The sequence below is a fragment of the Lutjanus erythropterus genome, chromosome 8 (assembly GCF_056507025.1).
Source record: "Lutjanus erythropterus isolate fLutEry1 chromosome 8, fLutEry1.hap2, whole genome shotgun sequence".
NCBI classification, from domain to species: Eukaryota; Metazoa; Chordata; class Actinopteri; order Lutjaniformes; family Lutjanidae; genus Lutjanus; species Lutjanus erythropterus.
The window spans coordinates 13,849,971-13,872,081 of record NC_139324.1 but is presented as its reverse complement, the minus strand read 5'-3'; the positions used below and the strand labels follow the sequence as shown (position 1 = coordinate 13,872,081).

At 38.1% G+C, this 22,111-nt stretch overlaps 1 protein-coding gene across 2 annotated transcripts in view; it reads left to right on the top strand.

The window, feature by feature from the left end:
• Positions 1–16,887, top strand: part of abcb6b (ATP binding cassette subfamily B member 6 (LAN blood group) b) — a 42,015-nt gene extending 25,128 nt beyond the window's left edge. Inside the window, exons 15-19 of one of the 2 annotated variants that reach the window (XR_014771270.1) lie at positions 6,074–6,259; positions 6,749–6,861; positions 7,258–7,314; positions 11,979–12,047; positions 16,205–16,261. Coding sequence is in view for 1 of the 2 variants with exons in the window: in XM_084724008.1 (XP_084580134.1) it covers positions 6,074–6,248; positions 6,749–6,861; positions 7,258–7,352; positions 11,979–12,047; positions 16,205–16,319 (567 nt within the window). In the remaining variant the exon portion in view is untranslated. Of the gene's footprint in view, positions 1–6,073; positions 6,260–6,748; positions 6,862–7,257; positions 7,353–11,978; positions 12,048–16,204 lie in introns of both variants that reach the window. The other variant, XM_084724008.1, reaches the window with a different exon arrangement.
• The last annotated feature ends 5,224 nt before the right edge of the window (positions 16,888–22,111 follow it).

Here is a 22,111-nt window from a genome sequence, read left to right as displayed (position 1 = left end):
TGTGAAGTCACCATAAACAAGGTGTTTTGAGAGGCAAACAAAGAGAAGCTGAGAGTTAAAGAACCTGATCAGCTGACATCATAGAGCAACAACAATGAAAGGAAGATGATAAACTGAGGAGAACATAGTGACAGTGGAACTCAGCCTCACACTGAGACCAGGTGATCTTCATAGAGGTGAGCCAGGCAGGATGAAGTATTCACATCATTTACTTCAGTAAAAATACTAATACCAGACTGTGAAAATACTTCACTACAAGTCATTTACTGCATTTTTAGCCTTACTTGAATAAAAGTATGTAAACATTATCAGATGTTATCAGTATGAAAAGTAAAAGTAACCACTGTGCAGTAAAATGTTAAGTAGAACTATAAAGTATGGATAATAGTATAGTATAGTATGGATAATATGGATGTAATTCGAAATTGGACTTAGGTAAAGTACTTGAGTAAATGTAATTAGTTACATTCTCCCACTGGAGATGACAGAAGCTGAATGTGTGGTGTTGGTCTTTTACAAACTTTTAAATAGTTGCTGTTTTGCGCAGAAAAGTGTGTGACACACCTTAAAGCAGGTCATTTATATAAACCTGTTAAAGACAATTAACTGCAGAGTCTCTGAGAAATTTAAATCTCTCAGGGAGAATTTATGTACAAATATTCCATTGTCTGAAGGTTTGTGGTATCAGGTTTCTTTCATACTTTTTGAGGTATCTTTTGCTCACTTTAGTCTTTCAGCATAAATTGTAAAATAAAATATTATTACAATCATTACAATTATTATAAAGGATTTGCACAAATTGAAGTACCTTAACTTACCTTAACTAAGCAAGTTCCATCGGGTTATAAGACATTTACACATTTACAGTACAAATTAAGGTCCTTTTAGTATATTAAAATACACTGGTGCGATACCTTAAGATGTTTGCCTGATTTTCACTCTCTCCCCCCTGCAGAAAAAATCACCAGCTGCCTTTGCTCTAGAGTGCCTTTTCAGTAGACAATATCTGATAAACTGCTCTCTAGGGTGGCCTAATATCTAAGACAACATGATAAAGTGCCCTTTAAAGCATCACAACTTTCAGTGTGCTGGTGATCCATTGAATACAGGTGGTGCCCTTTTTTATTTTTTTTTGCCCCTTGCACATCAAACAGCCTGAGTCTGCTGCTGGGCTACAGTATGTAAAGAATAAGAACAGGGTGGGTTGTTTAGTCTGGATGAATTTATCCAATTTAACCCCATTGATGTGGACCAAACAACTGCTGTCTGCTGTCACCACACCACTGAATGTGTTATTTTATTGGTTAGAAAAACTTTTCTCTTCTTGTTTTGGTGACTGGTGAACTTTTCTACCGAAGTGTGGACTGGTAGGGGATAAACCTTGACTCACAACAAAGTGAAAAATGACTGTATTATTGAATTATAAACAGTATGCGCTTCAATACCAACTCAAACGTGAACAGACCCTGACAATGCAAACTGGACCAATTGAAAATTTACACAATGTATCATCCTTGCATTGGTTCGATTCAGGAAGTGGACCTTTAGGTGTTAACCTGCCCTTAGACCTTTCTCACCTTGCTACACCTTCACAGTCACAATCACAGCATAATGTGAGCATCTGACAGTTGAATTGTAGGTTATAGGCTATAGGTCCTTGAGAGTTTCAGCCAGAAAAGGGGGGTTATCAAAAAGCGGTAGTCAAATCCCCTCATAGTCTCAGCTGGAAGATGCATGCAGGCAGTGACGCTATTACTTTCACAAGTTCTTAGCTTTTATAGCCTAAGAGTCTAAAGGTTCTCTCTTTTACAGAACTAAGCTTTTAAGATGAGCTTGTTTTTTTAAAAACACAACTCAACAGGAACACAGTAAAACTCACCAAAAAGTGATTGTTATTCTCTCCACTGTCCAGTCACTAACTCTGGTTTGGCTGAAATAATTCCTTAATCCACCATGTTAGAACCATGTCCAAGCTCCATTTCGCTCCTCTTCACTGCACGCCTCTCCTATCCCCACCTGCCATGTTCATCAAGAATCCTGATCAGATGAACTGTAAATCACCTTGGCACTGTGTCCTTGGTGCCCCATTGTTCTTGGAGGATGTGTTGGTCCTGGTCCAGCTGTGTTCACTGGGAGGCTGCTGAGCCCACTTCAGTTGCCCGTGGTCTAAACATAAATACTCCACTGGTGCTCCTAGCTGCAGGTCTGGCTGGATTTGAGGCTTAATAGGGCATTTAGCTGCACAGCTACTTGAGCTACAGTAGTAGGCTAGCTACAGCCACAAATAGTAACAGCAGAGAGTATAGTGAGCAGCACTTACCGGTCATTTGGTCATATGCTGCATTCTGCATTATCATGCATAAACCTATGTCAGGTCATGAAGGAAAAAGTTTTTAGAAGGGCTTGGGTAAATAGCATTTTAATGGCAACATATGTACCAACATTTTAATGTTTGGATTTGAATACATAATGAACACTACTGGGAAACTACAGAAAATCTCTGATGTGCCGTCAATTTCTATCATTCATCACTTATCAGAACGTAAATATGATGCTCACTCATCCAAGTAAAATCAAGTGATTTTCAGCAGCATACTTAACTCTAGAAAACCTAGTTGACGGCTTTTATTTTCTTTTTAATGGTTTTGTTTTCGCAACTCAAAGCACATTGTTAATGTTATAGAAAGACTGTGGTCTTAGCATTGGAAAAGTCTATAATGACTAAAGCGTGTGTCGGAACCTGGGACTTTCAATATTTAACAAAAGTCTATCTCTAACCTTAACTAAACATTTTAGTAGTATTAGAGTCCGATGCTTTGACCCACTTCACTATGAGCAACTCTGTTAACTGCTGAAAATATGTGGCAAATTATCAACACATTTAGTAGAAAACAGGTTTGGTGAAGAAAGTCTTTAATACCGCATCATCTAACAGGTTAACGATAACGTTCATTGTTATTTCTTGTGAGTGAGGACAGCTGCGTTACACTACTATTTTCTCCTTTGTTCCTCAATTGCTGTTTAAACGAAAAACATTAAAAGCCTCTTTTTTTGTTTTGTTTTTTCCCTCATTTTTCTCTTCTCTCTCCATCTGTCTCTTAACATTCGGTGTTAGATCTCTGTCAGCCCTCCTCTATCATAAACAGATGTTGTGTTGTTCTTGAATGAAATAAATACCAAAAGTAAACTGCAAAGATCGAATTAAAGGAAAGTGAGTGATTACCAGCCAAACCGAGCTGTTACAGGAAATGGAATTTGTATTGTTGTGGCTGCAGAAGAAAGCTTTCCACAGGAAGGACTCAAAGTACTGCACACTGACCAGAGAGTCATTGAATACCGGAAATTATTTCTGGAGAGATCAAGAACCAGATTCATAAAAAACTTGGGGGCGAGGGGGGGCTTATGACTATTTCACTGATACCAATATGGTTTGGATCTGAACTGATCAAATCAAGTTGGACTGAGTTTCTTGTGGTCTGGACCATCTGCTCTCGAGAGTCTGGAGGTGTAACTTGTTTAATCCTCATAATGCGACAATCTGTTTTAAGTATAATGTATCAGTGTGTATTTATCAGTGCTGGTGGTGTTGATCTTGGTTTATTATCCCAAAATTGTACTCTTTGATTGTAAGGTCATCCTAGAGCTACTGTTGTTTTCCGAAGCCCTAGTACTTATACAACCCCACTCCCTGCCCCTCACCCCTTTACGTACCCTATTTAGGTTTTTTGCGTGTTTTTTAATTGTTTGTATCTGTCTTGCAGCAAAACCGATTGCTATTTAGGGACAAATAAAGTTAAAAGTTGGTTAATTTAACAATACAGGAAATACGTTTTAAAAGTCTGTCTCAAAACAGCAAGCTAATGGAAAACAGTTGTGTGTCACATGGTAGCACATTTAAAAGTCAGTTGTTCCAGGTTTTATTACAATTACTTCACTTACTTCTCAGCTCTCTTTGAAGTATTAATCGTCCCTACGGCACACATTTTTTCTTTCATCATTTCAGATAAATTACCTTTCCCCTCTTCCATTTATTTACAAATTACAGCATGTTCAAACCAGCTTGGCAAATTGATTGCATTCATTCACATGAGAATTTCTGTTCTTTTTGTCAGCTGCTATTATTTCAATGAAAGGAATGACCATATGGACAGTATGCTTTGGGATGTGTGATATAAAAGAAAATAACAGGGTATTGACATAATCAGGCTAGGCAGGAGGATGGACATTATATTTAATCTCCTAAAAAAGTAAGGCCCTCCATGACACTATTAAAGAGACAGTTCACCACAAAATCAAACATCCATATTTTTTCTTCTTACCTGTAGAGCTGTTTATTCATTTGGATAGTTCTGGTGTGGGTTGCCAAGTTTTGGACTTACTGGCCATAGAGATGTTTGCCTTCTCTTGAATGCAATGGAACTAGATGGCACTTGACTTGTGGTGATCAAAGCGCCAAAAATACTACTGCAACTCAACAGCAATTCCAGTAATCATGACTCAGTTACTCAGTTACTCAAGTTAATCCACAGACCTTGTTGTGAGCAGTTTCATGTAGGAGCTACTTTACTTCTACTGAGCTATGGCCTAACTTTATCAGTGCACCAAGGGAAGTGTGCACCTACTCATGGACGAAAGGCTCGTGGTTGTGACAGCACAGGATGTAAATTTTCATGGCGTCTTCAGCTGAGCTGTGATGTCAGCACCACTGTTAGTGCAGTGATGTGGTTAGCAGGTGTAATTCGTTTGAAAGAAAACAGTAGGTCTGAAACCTTCTAGTTGGTTGGTTGATTGGTTGGTCATACTCTTGTCCGACCAAATTGTTACTGGTTAGACAGCTGCTGGTGTTACTCTCATAAGGAGAGAGGTGCGTCTTAATCCTTTAATGTCTGGGGGAGGGACATATACTGACCTGCATTTTTTGAGTTGCAGGCTATTAACTGAACATTTATTGGCTAACTGACTAACACCACATCAGAGAAGCAGTTTATTTCTGTTTTTCTGTTCTTTATGTGTGTGGCTTTTATGCTGCCTGAATGCAAACTTGAAGGTTGTAAGTTTTGCCCTGTTTTATGTTTTTTTACGAATTTGGTGCTAGCACGTTGCTTATGTGGCTATTCCCACGTTAAAAAAAACAGGTCAACTTGCAGGATTTCATTTGCTTGGTAGCGCTATGTAACTTTGATTAGCAGCCAATTAGGCCTTATAGTATGGTGTATAGTGCATTCTGGACTGCACTGTGGCTGATTAATCTAGAGGTATTGTGCAGTTTTTTTGCCCCACTGGCCAATCGATTGGTTGAAGAGTATAGAATTTAAGTCAACCAAGATTTTCTTTGACTACAGCTCTAGAAAATAATATGAAACTGCTGATGGAAACATTTTTTTGATCACCCTAAGCCGAGTGCTATCTAGTTCCATTATTTCCATCATATTTGTTTCTATTACATCACCACATACAAGGCTCCACTATACACACACATACACACACACTAAAGAACACAATATTAGAGGCTTGTGGTGATATTGCTAGAAAACACATGGAAATATTTGAACCCTGAAACATACTTGCTACAGTGTGCATGATTAACTAATTAGTAGGGACATTTAAGGTGTCGAGAAGCAGAAAGATGGTAAATGGGTAAAGTCAGATATGTAAAAGCCCGGGCGAAAGATGGACAGACAGGGACAGAAATCGGTTCAGGACGTGTGCTGTCTGTGACCTGGGGCAGCATGCATTATAAAGTATAGGATGAATTAAGCCATGCAACATTTATGCAGATGTATGCTCTGTGTGTGTCTGCGTGTGTGAGAGAGAGGAAGAGAGAGAAAGAGCAAATAGAGAGAGAATTCAACCCAGTTCCACACAGACATGTGATAAATTTATATCATGAGCCGCAGTTTTGAAGAGGGCTGTTTTCCATTCCCAGGTACGACATGATCTGTAAATCTGACATGAAATAAAGACTTATATAGGAGTGGGTTGCAATGCTGGCTCCAATTTGAATCCAGGTGAACGAAACAACTGTGTTTGCTTAGTACCAAGGCTAACAGTTTTGTCCCTTTCTCTGTGCAAGGTACGCCAGTCTTCTCTGAGGTCGTACATCGGCGTGGTTCCCCAGGATACAGTTCTTTTCAACGACACCATCGGCAACAACATCCGCTACAGTCGAATTACAGCCAGCAACCAGGAGGTGGAGAGAGCTGCCATGGCTGCTGACATACACGCCAGGATACTGGAGCTACCTCAGGGTCAGGCTGGGGTGTGTGAGTGTGTGTAGATGATAGTGATGAACTTGATTTTGTTGCTTGACTTAAGCCAAGCTACTAGTAGCCCAAACTTTTAGTCCCAGGAGCTACTTTTCCAAGAACTAAATGTTTCCTGCAGCCCAACATCTGTGTTTCCACTGAAGTCTAAAGATTTCCAAAGATAGGGCAAATTACTTTAACTCCATGTTGGTGTGTTGAAGTAAAATCAACAAAAAACAAACTAGTTTGCGGCTAGTTTTTTTTTTTTTTTTTTTTTTAATGGTGGCTGAAATGAAATGCTGCAAATAATGAGTAAGAACTATTCAGTGCTGTAAGCCTCACCTTGAAAGTTTCTGTACTTTTGGAAAGTACCACCCCCCAAGCTGAGATGTTTTGGGCAGTAAAATAATCCCTGGTCCCTGTGGTGGACTGATTTATCATAATCTTGTAAAATTTGGGCTCACAAAGTGAATTATGCTGATGATGGCATTGTGTCCCAGCAGGGTATGACACAGATGTGGGGGAGCGAGGTCTGAAGCTCAGTGGTGGGGAGAAACAGAGAGTGGCGATTGCTCGAACCATCCTGAAAGAACCTCGGATCATTCTGTTGGATGAGGTGAGGATACAGGGAAGCCAGCATGTGCACATGGGGGTACAACACGTAAATATTTTAACAGCCTTCACAACTGTACAACATGCGCCTGACCACACCTCATTTTAAGACCAACGCACGCATGGGTGCAAGTAAGGGCGCAAGTACATTTGCTACCTACGCAATGCCTGGAGTCTGCTGAGGTTAACAAAATACTGCTAACATTATCACTAGCAAAATACTGTCTGAGTGAATATGACAGTTGGCTAATTACTTCACCAGCTAATGTGATCCATGATATTTGATTATGTATTATGACAAACAGTGTTGATTTTTGCAAATATTCGATTCATTTAATTGTACTCCTTATTACTTAAATGATACTGTATTTCCAATAATATATTGTGTTTGATCTACCAGGCCACTTCATCACTGGACACCCAAACTGAGAGGAACATCCAGGCTTCACTCGCCAAGGTCTGCACCAACAGGACGACTATAGTAGTCGCACACAGGTGACATTACTACCAAGCTATGTGTCATGTGATAAGGGAGTTTCCTAATAAGTTAGGAATGTTAATGAAACAGCAAGAACTTAACATTGTATCATACCAGATTCATCCATAGTAGGGGGGGGTTAGGGTAAAATAATACTTCCTGTTGTAGTGTACCATGTGGAAATGGTTTGATGAACAGTCAGGTGAAATTATGTTATGGAAATAATCACCACACACCCCAGGTATCACTGAACACCTTGTCAGTGAACTGAAATATCCACCAGTCATCTGTGGAGATTCAGGTGAAGCGTGGATATGTTTGTTAATGCCAATACCACACTGCTTTTTTTTTTTTTTTTTTTAACTTGCTGTAAGTATCAGTTGTTCTGGGCAAAAGGTGGTAAATTATGGTACTGGACATGGGACACTTTCTGCTTTAGAAATGACTGTGGTATGTTACAATGTAATTAGACTTTCAGTGGTAATACACGACCAAACTGAAAAGGAAAAACAAATGTGAGTAAGAGAGATGAAAGGAAAAGAGGGATGTGGTGAAAGGAAAACAGGATTAGAGCAGACACAAAGAGAGGGATGGAGAGATTAAATGAAAAGCTGATTGGAGGATATGAGATGACGCGTGATGACAGGTCAACAAAAGTAAAAGAAACAGATGTCTGGTTATTCATCAGTCTGAGTGATATTGAAAAAGACTTGAAAGGGTCTGACACTTGCATACATTAAAATACACCAGGAGTGATGAACCCAGTTTTTATCATGTCCTCTGTGTTCTATATCATAAGGATAATGGATTATTTTTTTCTTGGCCCATGACTAACATTATTAAAACATGGTTTCTGCCCATTATCTACTACATAGGAAATATCTAGAAACAATATTTTAATTTCCACATTCCACTGGCAACATGACCAGATCATACAGTATGTTGCATTCCATGAACAGTAATGCTTTTTGTTCTCTAACAGATTTTGTTTTTTACCAATCACTTGCGGGTCGTAAGGAGAATGATGACCTATTCTTGTGCAATATTTTTTTTTTCTACATTGAGCTTAACTGACTGCTTCATATTGTTAGACCCAGACCCCAGTAGCTTTAGGAAGCAAACCATAAAACAACAAAACAAAAATTTGACTAAGCTGCAACCCAACGAAAACATATTGAAAGTTTGATTCATACATTTTCATGATGAATTGTCATTTTGTATTGGCTCATCGTCAAATTTCCAGTGTATCTAGTACTTTTATGTGTTTATGACCAAATACAAGCAAAAGTACTGTCATTTCCATCAACCTCAGCTGTACTTGTTTAGTGCTAATCAGTGAAATCTAGCATACAAACTAAATTAAGATTGTGAACATGGTAGCTGCATCCAAAATTCTTTACTAACATGCTTTTTAGTATGCTGAAACAGGAGGTGAGATTTTTTTTAGTATGTACAAAACCTTACTATGCAACCAATAGTATGAGGAGCATGCTATTTTCAGGGAAACATCACAGTGGGCACGCACTGGGCATAAATATCCCACAATGCAATGCAGTAGTGATGGCAACAAAATCAACATAACAAAAAAAGGCAGACAGCGACCAAGGCAGCTCTGGCACATTGTAAATAATGCTTCAGTTTAAATGTATGTAAGGCTTCACTTCACTGTCTGTACCATATTTTTAAAAGTGGTTTGTCATTGGCAGAGGTTACCATGGTTATGCATTTCCAACCAGCAAAGAGGCTGTCAGGAAGTGAGGTGATATGTGCTGAGCAGTGTGTCTGAAAAGATATATTCTACTGGTTATTTACGCAAAGGTATGTACAACGATAGTACGCATTTGTGCATAACGTGTGATTTCAGATGCAGCGTAGGCCTGGATATGTCAGCATTGTTGTTTTGAGCATGTTGTCATGCTGATGTTAGCATTTAGCTCAAAGCACAGCTGCACCCAAGTACAGCCTCATAGAGCTCCTGTAGACTTTTACAATGAGGTGGATACATTTGTCCATTTAAACCCATTAAAGATGTGTGTCCCTCCACCAAAAGAAAAACAAACCTGGCAGGGGGACGTGTGCACCTGTATGGAAACTCTGACCCATGCATAAAAACATTGTTTACAGATGATGACTGTGACTACTCATCTGTTAACACCAAAGCTGCGAGGCATTAGTCAAACTCTTTGTTGCTAGAGTGCTGACCATTGCTCTGTTAAGACAAACATTATGAATTGTAACTTCTGAAGTAAACTGCACAAACAAAAACTCAACAAAGATGCTTGAGCAGATGTCAGTGTCCACTACTTGTGCTATTGATTGACTGTCTACAATCGGGTTTAATTTATGTATTCGTGTGGAAATCATATTTGAATATCTTTAACCAAATAAGTATTTTGTTTCACTACTTATTTTTACTGTTTCACAGATCTCTCTGACAAGCATGAGCATATTTGTATATTGAGTGTACATTTTGTTGCAGTTTGAGTCAGCGGTGCAGCCAATTAGACAAATCAAGTGAATAATCAAACAAAAACTTCATTAATTGTGTTCATTTGTTTTAGTTTTTCATTTATTCTTTACTGGTTCCAAACACAAATGATCCAGATAAGACATCTTGTGTTTTTTTTTTATATTATCTTCCTTTAAAAATGAATTGTATGGGGCTCATTTTTCTGTCTCTTTCTTAGACCTTATATTGAACACATTGATCCACCAGCCTCTTAATCCTTCAATAACAGCAACAGATGGAGTCTGGTGGTAGGATCAGGACTGTTTATTGACCTAATCAGCTGGGCCTTAAATAAAAATAAAACACACACACACACAATCACAACAGACAGCTCATGATAACTTTGGAGGATGAGCTGAAATCTCTCTTTAATCAACTTCATTTATTGGATGGAGGGATTTCTACCCTTCTGCTGAATATGGTGGCAGTCTACTGAGATGTTTGGGAGGTTAAATGAATTTTCATAAGGTTTCATGGGTTTAAAAACCTTTCTTTACCTCATTAGATACTTTCTTTAAATGTAAGAGGAAATGAAAAATGCCTTTTTAACGCCTTCAGGTCACATCTTCAGTCATATTGTGCATCTACTTAACAATGCATGCCCAAAACGATGCAATCCATTTTTTTAGTTTTTAGTCCTGTAAAACAAAATATGACACTGCTTATATCAGCTAGAACCAACCAGTGATGTCATAACATCAACCTTCAGTCAACATTTACTGTGTCAGCTGAGGAGAAGAAATGCAGTAAAAAGTTTATTCTAAGCCTAACCTCAAAAACAGGACATGCATATATACACTGACTATACTGCCTGGATGTAAACACTTTCTTTTCTTGCTGTAAAGCCTGAATGAGTGGAGAAAAAAACCCACTGACGTCTGCAGTCTCTGGGGAGAGATATTTCTACCTTTGACCGAGGTTTTCTATCAAATATTGAAGGTGGACGTCCAAAGATAGCCTTGATGACATTAAAGCAGAGTGGTGGCTCTGCTGAAGCTTAAAGTGACATTCAGCAGTTTGGAGAGGCATGAGCTCTATGGTCTGCTGAACCTTTTTTTTTTGTTCTGCACACAGCATTGTATACAAGGGAATGATTTCCACTGGAGATGTGGGCGACGTGTCCGTCTTACTTTTAAAAACCTATTTTCAGATTCAACCATTTATCTCACAAATGTTTGCTTCTTAAAGAAATATTCCACGCTGAAAATTATGCATCCATGGACAACTTTCATGTGCGTCTTCCAACACCTTGGAAATAATCTTCTGATTCCTCATTGGGTCACATCACAAAGTTGAGTCCAGAGCTGAGAGCCATTTAAATTCTAGAGTGTGGCTTTAATCAGACTCTCATCAGAGACCGGTCATAAATATTAACTTTAATAATTTACAGACAAGTTCATACAGAGTTCTCCAACCCACAGCGACATACTCAACTGTGTGTGTCAGTTTGTTGCACATGTGTGTCAAAATGACAGAACTGAAGTGAGTGAGTGAGTGAGTGAGATTGTGTGTTTCTGTTAGTGATTATTGAGGAATGACAGTGCATTTTACTTTTATAAGACAGCTGAACGTATTTAACATCCAACCACACATTATGACCTCCCCCCCGAACTCTCTCTTTCTACACGCCTCTTCATCTTTTCCCATTTCCTCATCTTATCCCCCTATTCCCGACTTCTGGCACCACTGGAATTACTGTCTCTGTAACTATCTTCCTTTCCTTCGTCCTTTCTCTGTTGTTCCAAAGCACTGTGGAGACACTGATTGGTCTTTGATCGGCTGCCTCCTGGAAACTTTGTGACACTTGTAACACACATATGTGTTTAAAGAATACGTCTGATTTATTACAACTTTTGTTACTTTCTTTGTAGTTCTGACCCTTATTTCTTTTGTATTGGTGACATAACAAACATACTGGTTTAATAATGATGGATGTAGATGATATTTGCTTTGTTAAATTTTCTTTTAAATTTCACAAAACTAAAAAGCAAACTCTTGGACGCTGGTAATTTTACTATTATGCTCTCTGTCTTAAAACTATTAAAGTTATTATGCTTTGGCTTTTATTTTGTGCCTGGTAGATAACAGTACAAAGAAGTACACATAATATAATAATATTTTTATGATGTTACAGGTTGTCCACAGTTGTCGAAGCAGACCAGATCCTGGTGGTTCACAATGGACAGATAGCAGAGAGAGGGAGGTAAGGTTATCTCCACCGGTGTGTGTGTGTGTGTGTGTGTGTGTGTGTGTGTGTGTGTGTGTGTGTGTGTGTGTGTGTGTGTGTGTGTGTGTGTGTGATTGACTGACACACCTGAATGATTCTGTGTGTCTTAAGTGCTTGCAAATTTGTTATCTGTAGATCAAAACCTCAGAGAGTGTTTTTGTATTTGACCCTTAAACCTTCTGGTATCTTTCTCAGCCCTAGAGGCTGATGAACAACACCACACACACACACACACACACACACACACACACACACACACACACATAGAGTGGGGTGGGCACTCAACTGCTGATGCGTACAGTCCTTTGATATAGGACCTGGGTATGAAGACTTCCTTTGTCACACACTGAGGTCACGCACAAACACACAGTGGCAATCAGAGGGCAAAGGAAGTGATATCTGACTTTCTAAAGTAAATTCTGAAAAGTATATAACATATAACAGAATAATACTGAGGTATATCGAAGAACACACCTGAGAGATGAGCTGGTCACATGCAGGGCTGTAGTCCAGGGTAAACACATGCAGGGACTTTAATTGTCCCTGCAGGCATGTGTGGGGAGCGCCAACCAAAACCCATTCATCTTTTGATCGACACTGTGATGTAAACACAAGACAGGCCCATTTCACCTCCGGTGTCAGAATACCCACAGCTTCTGCTACAAAGTGTGGGAGTGTATTATGAAACAGAGTCAGGAAGAGGCCTTATCTTGTCCTCAGGCTGTCCCTGTGCTTAGCATTCTTTATGAGGACTATGTCCACACTAAGCTGGCTAGTTCTGAAACGCTGGTTATATGTGAAGACAACGTGTGTCCAAACCATCCTGTTAGTTAAGGGGGGTTTTGTGAAGGTCTTCAACCACAACGAAAAGTCTTCTCCTTTGTTACCTTTCAGCCCACATCGGTTAAGCAGTGGGGAAGACACAACACATTTACTCTGCTGAGTCTCAGATGGTTAAACTTTGGTTCTGTCTCCTCTCGTTGAGTTTTAATAGAACCAAACTCCTGATTTTTTTTGTTCTCATTTCTGTATTTTTCTGACCTGTTGTCACTTATCTGATTGTCTGTGTTTTAAAAGTTTGTGTAAAGTGACAATAAATGTGTGTTCTGAGTTTAAAATTGGAAAAAAAAGTAGTAAAAAACATTTCAAATATATAAAATTAGGTCTCAAAATCATGAAAAATCAGCAATTTTCTCTGCTGTGAAACACTGGGGATGTGTCTGCTTTGCTGTCAAACACCACTACAACCTGAAAACAACTTGAAACATGGATGCTCCATCTAACAGATTGAAGGGTGGGGCGGTGGCATCATTCATGGGACTTATGTAGTGTCATGTTTCATGTCCGCCTAAAAAATCGTGAACAGCAGTTTAACGGTCTAACTCCACAATACCACGCTAGTTCTGAGTGTTTTCAGCAACTATTTTCTAACATGTATAATGTTTTTATAAGAAGAATCCAGAATTTTCTTCACACAGCCTTTAAAAGAAGGTGAAAGAGAAAGTGATTGACCCACTACCATGTCATTGTTTTGATGGCCCGCTATTCTGAAATCCCAATAATATGAAAATTGTCCCATTGGATCGAAATCCTATTTGTCCAACAGCTTGTTAACCTGAAAACAAATGCTCTATGCCCCAAAGGCCCATTGCTCTGAAGAGTCACACTGTCCCTGCAATAATAATAAGAGAAAGAGAGAAAAGAGTGAAAGTAAAATAGTGCACTGGAAAAATGCTGCCCTTCACCTGATTTTTTTAATGTCTGTGACTTCTTGTACACATATAGACATTGAAAAAGTATTTTTGCAGGGGACCGTGCCCATCACGCTAAAAAAATAGGCAAGACCCCAAATCTCTTCTTTTCTTATTTGCGTTGTGCAAAAGGAGATAAGTTGAATGCCATTAGTGGCTGCAAACCACAGGTTAGAAAATGACAACATCTGGGGCTTTAATGTTATTTTTTTTTACTCAGAAGAGTGAATTCATGACCCACATTCTCTGACTCTTAATGGCTGGCGCTTGTCGCCTTTGTTGGTTGGAGTCATTTGGGTTGGGTAGGTTTAGGCATCAGGATTGATATTGGGTAGGGCAGGGTAAACCAATCAGAAGCAGAGTAGGGTGGGTCATGCCTTCACCATCCTACCGGACCTCAGTTGCCCGCTCAGATTGAGGCTACATCAGCCACTACTGGCATAACACACCCAATTCTCCAACCAAACTGTTGGTGGCCGAGTTGCATTCTGGGTAATGAAGGTGCCAGGTTATGACAAGGAAGTATGCATAGAATAAAAATGACTATATCTCTAGTTCTGCTGCATTAGTTTTGATTCTTTATTTTACAAAAAAGTCCATCATGAGTCTGATGATGTTTTACGAGTGTAATGTTAAACCAGAGGAGAAACTCCTTTAGAATAACATTACACAACCCTAACATTTTTCTCTTTGTTCAGTATTTTTCTTTCTCCTCTTGCGCTTTCCTTTTTTTCTTTCCTCAGATTGTCCTCTTGACCTTCCCTTTCACTTTCTCTGCCCATTTCCCCTTCTTTGCCTTTAACACCATCTCTGCATTTGTCCTTGTCGTTACATTTCTTCCGCTTCAACCTGTTCTTACTCTTAACCTCTCTATCCAGCTCATTTTCTCCGTATCCTCTATTTCTGACCCTCGCTGTCTTTCTCTCTCCCCCTCTCTCTCTGTCTGGCAGTCCAGACGGTAACAGACTTGTGGTTTTATTAATTCATAGTAAAGTTGGTTAAAGTCTGCAGGAAGATTTTAGACAGCTCAACTTTGTTTTTAAAGCAGCTCTGGTGTCACAAGACATTATGAGTGACCCACCTTCTCCCCTGCCTGCTCTACTTTTCCTACAATTTCTCTAATTTCTATCCCTTTTTTCAACAATTTTCCTTTTTTAATCTTTTCATTCCTCAAGACAATGGATATCAAACAGGTATTGTAAAAATGCAAATTTGATTTATAAAACCTCTGTTTTTAGGAGACAGACTTGTCCTCTTACATTTTCTTCACTTTTTTGTTTGTTTGTATTTGTGTTCAAGACCTGGTTGGAAATGTCATGACATTTTGAATATTAAAGTAAGGTTCTTTGCTGTCACAAGCTATTTTATTTTTTAAATTAAAACAGAAAACTCTATCTCAACCACTTTATTAAACATTTGCAAAGTAAACACAGCATTTCTTTGCTGTCGTCACCCACTATTACAAACCTCCCCTTTTCTAGAAAGACAGAAAATCAGAAAAGCCAGCCTACCCTCACCAGAAAAACAAACATGTGTGGTTGTCAGCTCAAGCATCTTATTACAACCTCTTTATACAGTTTATATTTACTGCCAGATCTGTGACCCCATTGAAATCTAATAATTATGATGGCAGCAAAGGAGAAAGTCAGGTGGCGTAATATAAAGACTGACAAAGTCCACAAATGGAGAAAGTTGGGGTGGATGGATGGGTCAAACAAACCCAGACTTTCATCCCAACTCCAGGAGCCTGCTGTACGTGTCCTGTACAACCAAAAGTCAACATTATCTTATTTTGACTTAACTTATGTAATGTACTTAACTTATGCTATATACCTAAGTTAACTTAAGTAATATGCATAGTTGATCCCAAATTATGATCTTTTCTGATCTGAGTAGTTTTGGTGCCTAAACAAGGATTTAGGCTGGTGACCCAAGATTTCAGTGTAGTTTTCTCTAGACTGATTGGTTGGAATTAGTTGAAGAAACACTAATATAGAAGAAACTAATCTATATTCTGGAGTGCTAAGGATGAATTAAACAGCCTCACAGCATGAGAGAAGAAGCTGCTGCAGGAGTCTGGTGGTACGGCAGCAGATACCTCTGTATCTCCTGCCAGATAGCAGCAGTTAACAGGCTGTGGCTGTGGTGGGTGTTGTCTTTTTCTATCCTCTGGGCTCTGTGCAGGCATCTCACCTCCTCGATGTCACTGATACTCGATAGTTGTTCTGAGCACTTTTAATGAGCCACTTTAGCCGCTTTCCTGGGCCATGAACATCCCATGCCTATTTGTGATGTACAATTGTATGTACAATGTACAATTACAAATGTAATGTCTCACTCCATATTCTCCTTTTTGTTCTTCTTGTAACCTGCTCTGTTCAGGCACGAGGAGCTGCTGGTCCAGGGAGGTCTGTATGCAGCCATGTGGATGAAACAGCAGAAAAGTCTTGACATGACAAATGAAACACAGATGGCCAATCAGACTCAAGACACTTGACACTTGAGCGAATATGAACATTATTTGACGCAATACTCACTTACTTTTGTATCATATTGGATGTATTGTAATCTCATGTATCTGCACCTATGGCTAAAGTAAAGTCTGGAGAAACTGACACTGACACTGATCTATTGTCAAGATCCATACCTGTCAAATAAGGAGCTACAGGAGGCTCAGTTAACAAAAACAACATAACCACTGTTGTTACTGACAAATTAATTTCACTGCTAGCTGACTCCCAAGGATTTTAGTAGTTTCATATCCAGCATTCATTTACCATGGTAGCAAAAAACAATGGGAAGACTTTACTAAATGTAGAGGCGAAAACTCCTCTGCACCAGAAGAACCTGGCAGTGGTCAGATGTTCTGCTTGTGAAACCGAGTCGTTAGTAGCTGAGGCGATTATGTTACTGAGATTGTTTTGCTAAAAACATCCTGGATGGGGTGGAAATGCTGGTGTCAAAGGTTGCTGTTTAGAGTAAAACTATATCAGCAGCCTGAGGGCAGGAGGGAGGAAGACAGATGGACAGTGCGTTTTAGCTGGACTTGTGTCTTGTTTGCAATAAAAGCCTTTGAAACAACAACTGTGCTATTGCCTTTCTGTGTAAAATGACATTTCATTTCTAAGGGCTATACATTAGGACCTATATGCATCATAGGCCACTTTCAGATATGCACCTCCCCCAGGCCACAGCAGCTCAAGGTTAAAGGGGCTTTATGGAAGAATTAGCCACCTGTCTAATTTGTACTTAAAAGAACTTCGGGCAAAAATATTTCCCAAAAGTTGAAGTGTCCACCCCTTTTGTCAGAAGCACAGTCCTTCCCATAGGTCTTTTTTCCTTCAACAAACAGCTAACTTAGCAAACATATTAAAGTTGTTAGTAACGTTATACAGTTAGGTACATTCATAAACTAGTGCTAAATAGCCAACATTACTATTAACCCTTTGATGCACAACATGGGTCTAAAGTGACCCGACTGAGTTTTTATTTGCTGTATCTTTGCAATTAATTAATTTTATTACTCAGCATTCCAGGTATTCCTCAGTTAACTTGTTTTTGATCATAATTCATCCTTCTTGTATATTTTTCTTTTTTACATTTTGAATAAAAACACTTTTTATATCACTACCCCTCTAATGCGCAACATGGGTCTAAAATGACCCATATCCATTTCCCATGTTATTTCATGTATGGCTGAGTGTTTCAATGCTGAATGTTTATATTCTATGTATGTCATCATTTATTTATCCAACTATTCAGTAAATTTTAATTGTTTTATTTAGCACAAATCATCATATTAAGTGTTCTGTTCTTCCTTTATGAATAAGCATAGCTTTTGTCAGTCTTCATGAAGTTTTCACACATGGGTCAGAAATGACCCACATTTGTGTAACATACAGTATTTACTGTAGCCCACTGTGGAGAACTATTTGAAGACCTGAAACATGTAAGTCTTATTTTACAATAATTATCATCTTACCTGATAAGAAATTTGATGTGATAACTCTGCATAATTATTGATTATGTTTAAGGTAATTTGAAGACTAAGTAGCTCCATTTCTTGTCAGAAAGGGAAACATTTTCAATAGGCTACTGTTAGTTAGATGTTGACATTTGATGACTTGTGAAACATAAGTATATGATAATTGATAAGGGTTTAAGTTACCTTGAGAATTAGTCATACAGTCTATTAAATAAGTACATTAGACTACTTATCTCAGAAAGAATAATAACTGGCCTATTAGTTAGCTAGTTAGACTTGTCAAAGTAACTGCTGCTAGCTAGCTAGACTTGTGAAATATAACTGTATAATAATTGATTAGGTTTAAGTTACCTTGAGAAAAAGTACATTACTTGTCAGAGAGGAAAATATATTCAATACTATTAGCTATATTGTATTATAGCATATTATATTTTTTTGGAAACTTATTACTTTCACTTCACTACATTTCAAAGACAAATATTGTACTTTTGAGTCCACTACATTTGTAGGAAGGTTGTTGTTACTTTTTGACTGAGCACATTGTTGAAGTCAGCTGTTTCTTCTTTTCTTAAATGCAATTGGTCACATGCTGTGTTCCTCACAGAAAGAAACCAATCACAGTAGCTCCTCTCAAATGGGACTGATGTAAAAGCAGAAATACGTCCAGGCGCTCTGTAACAAGAACAAGCAAACTCTCCCTCTTTCATTCAAACAAAAAGCGGTAATGGTGACGGCAGGAGAAAGACAAAATTAAATCTCAAGATGTTATTATAATTATTCATTATTCCAGGTAGCTTAAAGTTAGCTTAAGTTAAGTTAAGTAGCTTAAGTTGGATTGTTTTTATCCGGGTGAAAAATACCACATAATTAATAAAAATACTGCTCCTGAAGACAGAAAGAAATCTCAGTTATTTAACAGACTTGGAGAACAACTTACAGTTGGCTTCAATCTAATTTTATGCAGTGATTTTAATACAGTTACATCAGAAAATGACAATAACTATCCTTTTTGTTTTTGATTGTATTTCTATGTTGAAGTTTTTATAGGTGTTTCTATAGACTTTGTGTAGCAGAGTGGTTCTACAAGCAGGTCAGAGCTTCATCAGGTGGTTTCAGAGTTACAAGCTTCTGTAAATGCATCATGAAAACAATACAACATGTATTGATATTAGAAAATGTACTTTGAAATTTGTACTTTTGAATACTTAAGTATTTTTAAAAACGTACTTTTGAAAACTTAAGTATTTTTAAAAGCAAGTAATCTAGTACTTTAACTCAAGTAAAATTTTGACTGAACAACTTTCACTTGTAGTTGAGTAATATTTGACCAGGAGTATCTATACTTTGACTCAAGTACTGGGGTTCAGTACTTTGTCCACCACTGGTTATGTTAGTTTAAATCAAATCGGATTACATTGTTAAATTATCAGTTCAATTTTATCTGCTGCACTGTGATCAATTGTGTTTTATTGTATTTGGTCACAAATAAGATTACAATTGTTAAACTATTCAATATGTACTGTGATCAGTTGTTATATTTTATTTGGTCACAAATCAGATGTTAAAATGGTTAAAATATCAACTGTTCAACTGTTATCAGAGGTATGTGTCTACAGAATGTCCATGTTTGTGTACGACAAATAAACACATTTCAAATATAAAATGTACGATTATTTGGCCCAAAGCATTGCTAAAGTGATTAGTTGAAGCAAATTATTGTTATAGTATGAAGTAATTTAATTCAAAATCACACTTGGATAAATGGGTCATTTTTGACCCATGTGGTGTAGTAATCCAAAATCTATTTTTATTCCTAAAATAATAAACAGACAATGGAAGCATTGACCTTATACTAATCAAAAACAAGATATTAAAATTATAATTGGGACATTTAATAATAAAATAAATTGATTTTAAAAAAATACAGCAAAGAAACACTCACTCAGCCTGAAAACACATGGAAAATGAATGCGGGTCATTTTTGACCCATGTTGCGCATTAGAAGGGGTGTTCATATGTTGTGCATCAAAGGGTTAAGACCTTTTTACTTACATTCATAGAAATGTTGCAGTTTCAGCATCAAACTTCTATATCTATCACTTCTTTCTTTCAATGCAGTGAGCTAAACACGCTTAGAATAAAAGTTGAAGAGAGGAGTTGGCCATCAAACTGAGTGAAGATGGCAATATCTAACAACTACATAATTCAGTCAAAGCAATGAAAAGGTGAGATACCATAGGCTAAACAAAGTTAGACCAAATGCATTGTATACATTGTTTTGTGCAGTAGAGCAAACTGGATTCACAAAACTGTCTAATTTGTTACATTTTCCATTACTGGAGGCAGAAAGCACAAACACCAATTAATTGTAGAGAATTTGGGACATTGTGTAAATAAAAACAGAATGCATTGATTTATAATGTTCAAACTGATTAACTTAATTGCTTTTTGTAAATATACACATTCTTTATTTGATACCTGAAACATGTTCCAAAAAAGTTGTGACAAGGTAATGCATACCACTGTGTTACATCATTTTTTCTTTTAACAACACTCAGTAAGTGTATTTCGTAATGCAGCACATATTTTCCAATGAGAAACAGGTCTGGACTGCAGGAAGGCCAGTCTAGTACTCAAACTCTTTTACGATGAGGCAATGCTGTTGTAACACATGCAGAATGGTTCTTCAGATATATTTTAAAATTATGTCATCTGGATAGCAGCATATGTCGCTCCAAAACCTGTATGCCCCTTTCAGCATCAATGGAGCCTTCACAGATGTGGCAGTTAGCCATGCCATGGACACTAACACACCACATACCATTACAGATGCTGAAGTTAGTGCTGGCTACAATCTGGATGGTCCTTTTCCTCTTGAGCTCAGCCGAAAACAGAATAACTGCTATCTGCTGCACACTAGGTGCTGTTAGCTCGGTTAGCTATCTGGATAAAGGGAGAGTGGGGGAGTTTATTTAGATTTTTTTAGTCAAAAAAAGCTAAGAGTTTGTGAAAATTGCAATGTCACCAACGGTATTCATCTTCCAGCTGAGACTACGAGAGGATCAGACTCATTTCTTGTGTGTGGGAGAGGAGGGGAGGGTAAGGAGAGCATCAGCACTGTAACCTGCGTCACTGCTTTTTGTAACAGCTGAGTGGGCGTTTCCATTTTTTAAAATCCCAGAAAAGAACAACGATGGAGTCGCAGTGCAAACTGCTGTAAAACTGCTGTAGTGGTTGCTACGAGCAACAAAATGTGCAACTGAAACAGCTGCTGGTTGCAGAACACATAGGGAGATGTTACATGTTACATGTGCTATTACATGCCATGTAATAGCACAATAAATTAGCCATTTATTGATTAAATCATGATTTCTCATCATCAAGTCAGTGCTGTACAGTTAAAGCCAGACAAATGAATCTCATGTGCTTCACTGGTTTCTAAAAGTACTTTATTGACTATAGATTTTTGTGGTTTGCAGCATGCAACTAGAAACATTTCTGCTAAATTACATCTCACACTTTGTACAAATGATTACACAAACTGTGAATATGCACGTCAACTTCTTGGACACAGTTCTGGTCCCAAACGTCCCACACATATGGAAGGTTCTTCTTCCAATCAACTTCCGTGTATCAAATAAACAAATCTCTAATGTCAAACAAATCCAGTACAACAACAGACATAAGTACAAAACAGCATGAGATGTACACTGGGCTGTGGTATATACTGTATGGTTACTCACATGAAGAAAAGACAGGAGGCAATGTACAGACAAATATCACAAAGTACCACCAACAGTAGAGGACAGCATGTACATTGTTAGTGTGGGGATGGGTTAATATTAGAACGTGTGCATGTTTCATGTGATCTAGCACACACACACACACACACGCACACACGTACATACACACACACCAGCAAGTTGTGCCCTTATTAAAATGCCATAGCCAGTCTGTGTAGCAGTGAGGGCAGTCTCAGTGCTTCATATCTTAATCATGATCACAGTTTCTGTCTCTCGTTTCCTAGCTGTCTCAGTGTCTCTCTCTTTCCCTCTTGCTCAGGTTAAGAAGCCTAAAACGTTCTCCATCTCTATATCTTAAAAATACATTTCCTGACTTCAGACACCACCCTGCTTCTGTTTAAAATTATTTTGGATTTCATTTTATGGAGATTTGGCTATCATATATATCAGCCATTATAATGAGCAATTCCCTGTGTTCACTTTTATGTTCACCACCAAAGATGTGGGTCTGTTGTCTCATCTATCACGTTGTTGGCCCTATTTCAAAATGAATTTTGGATC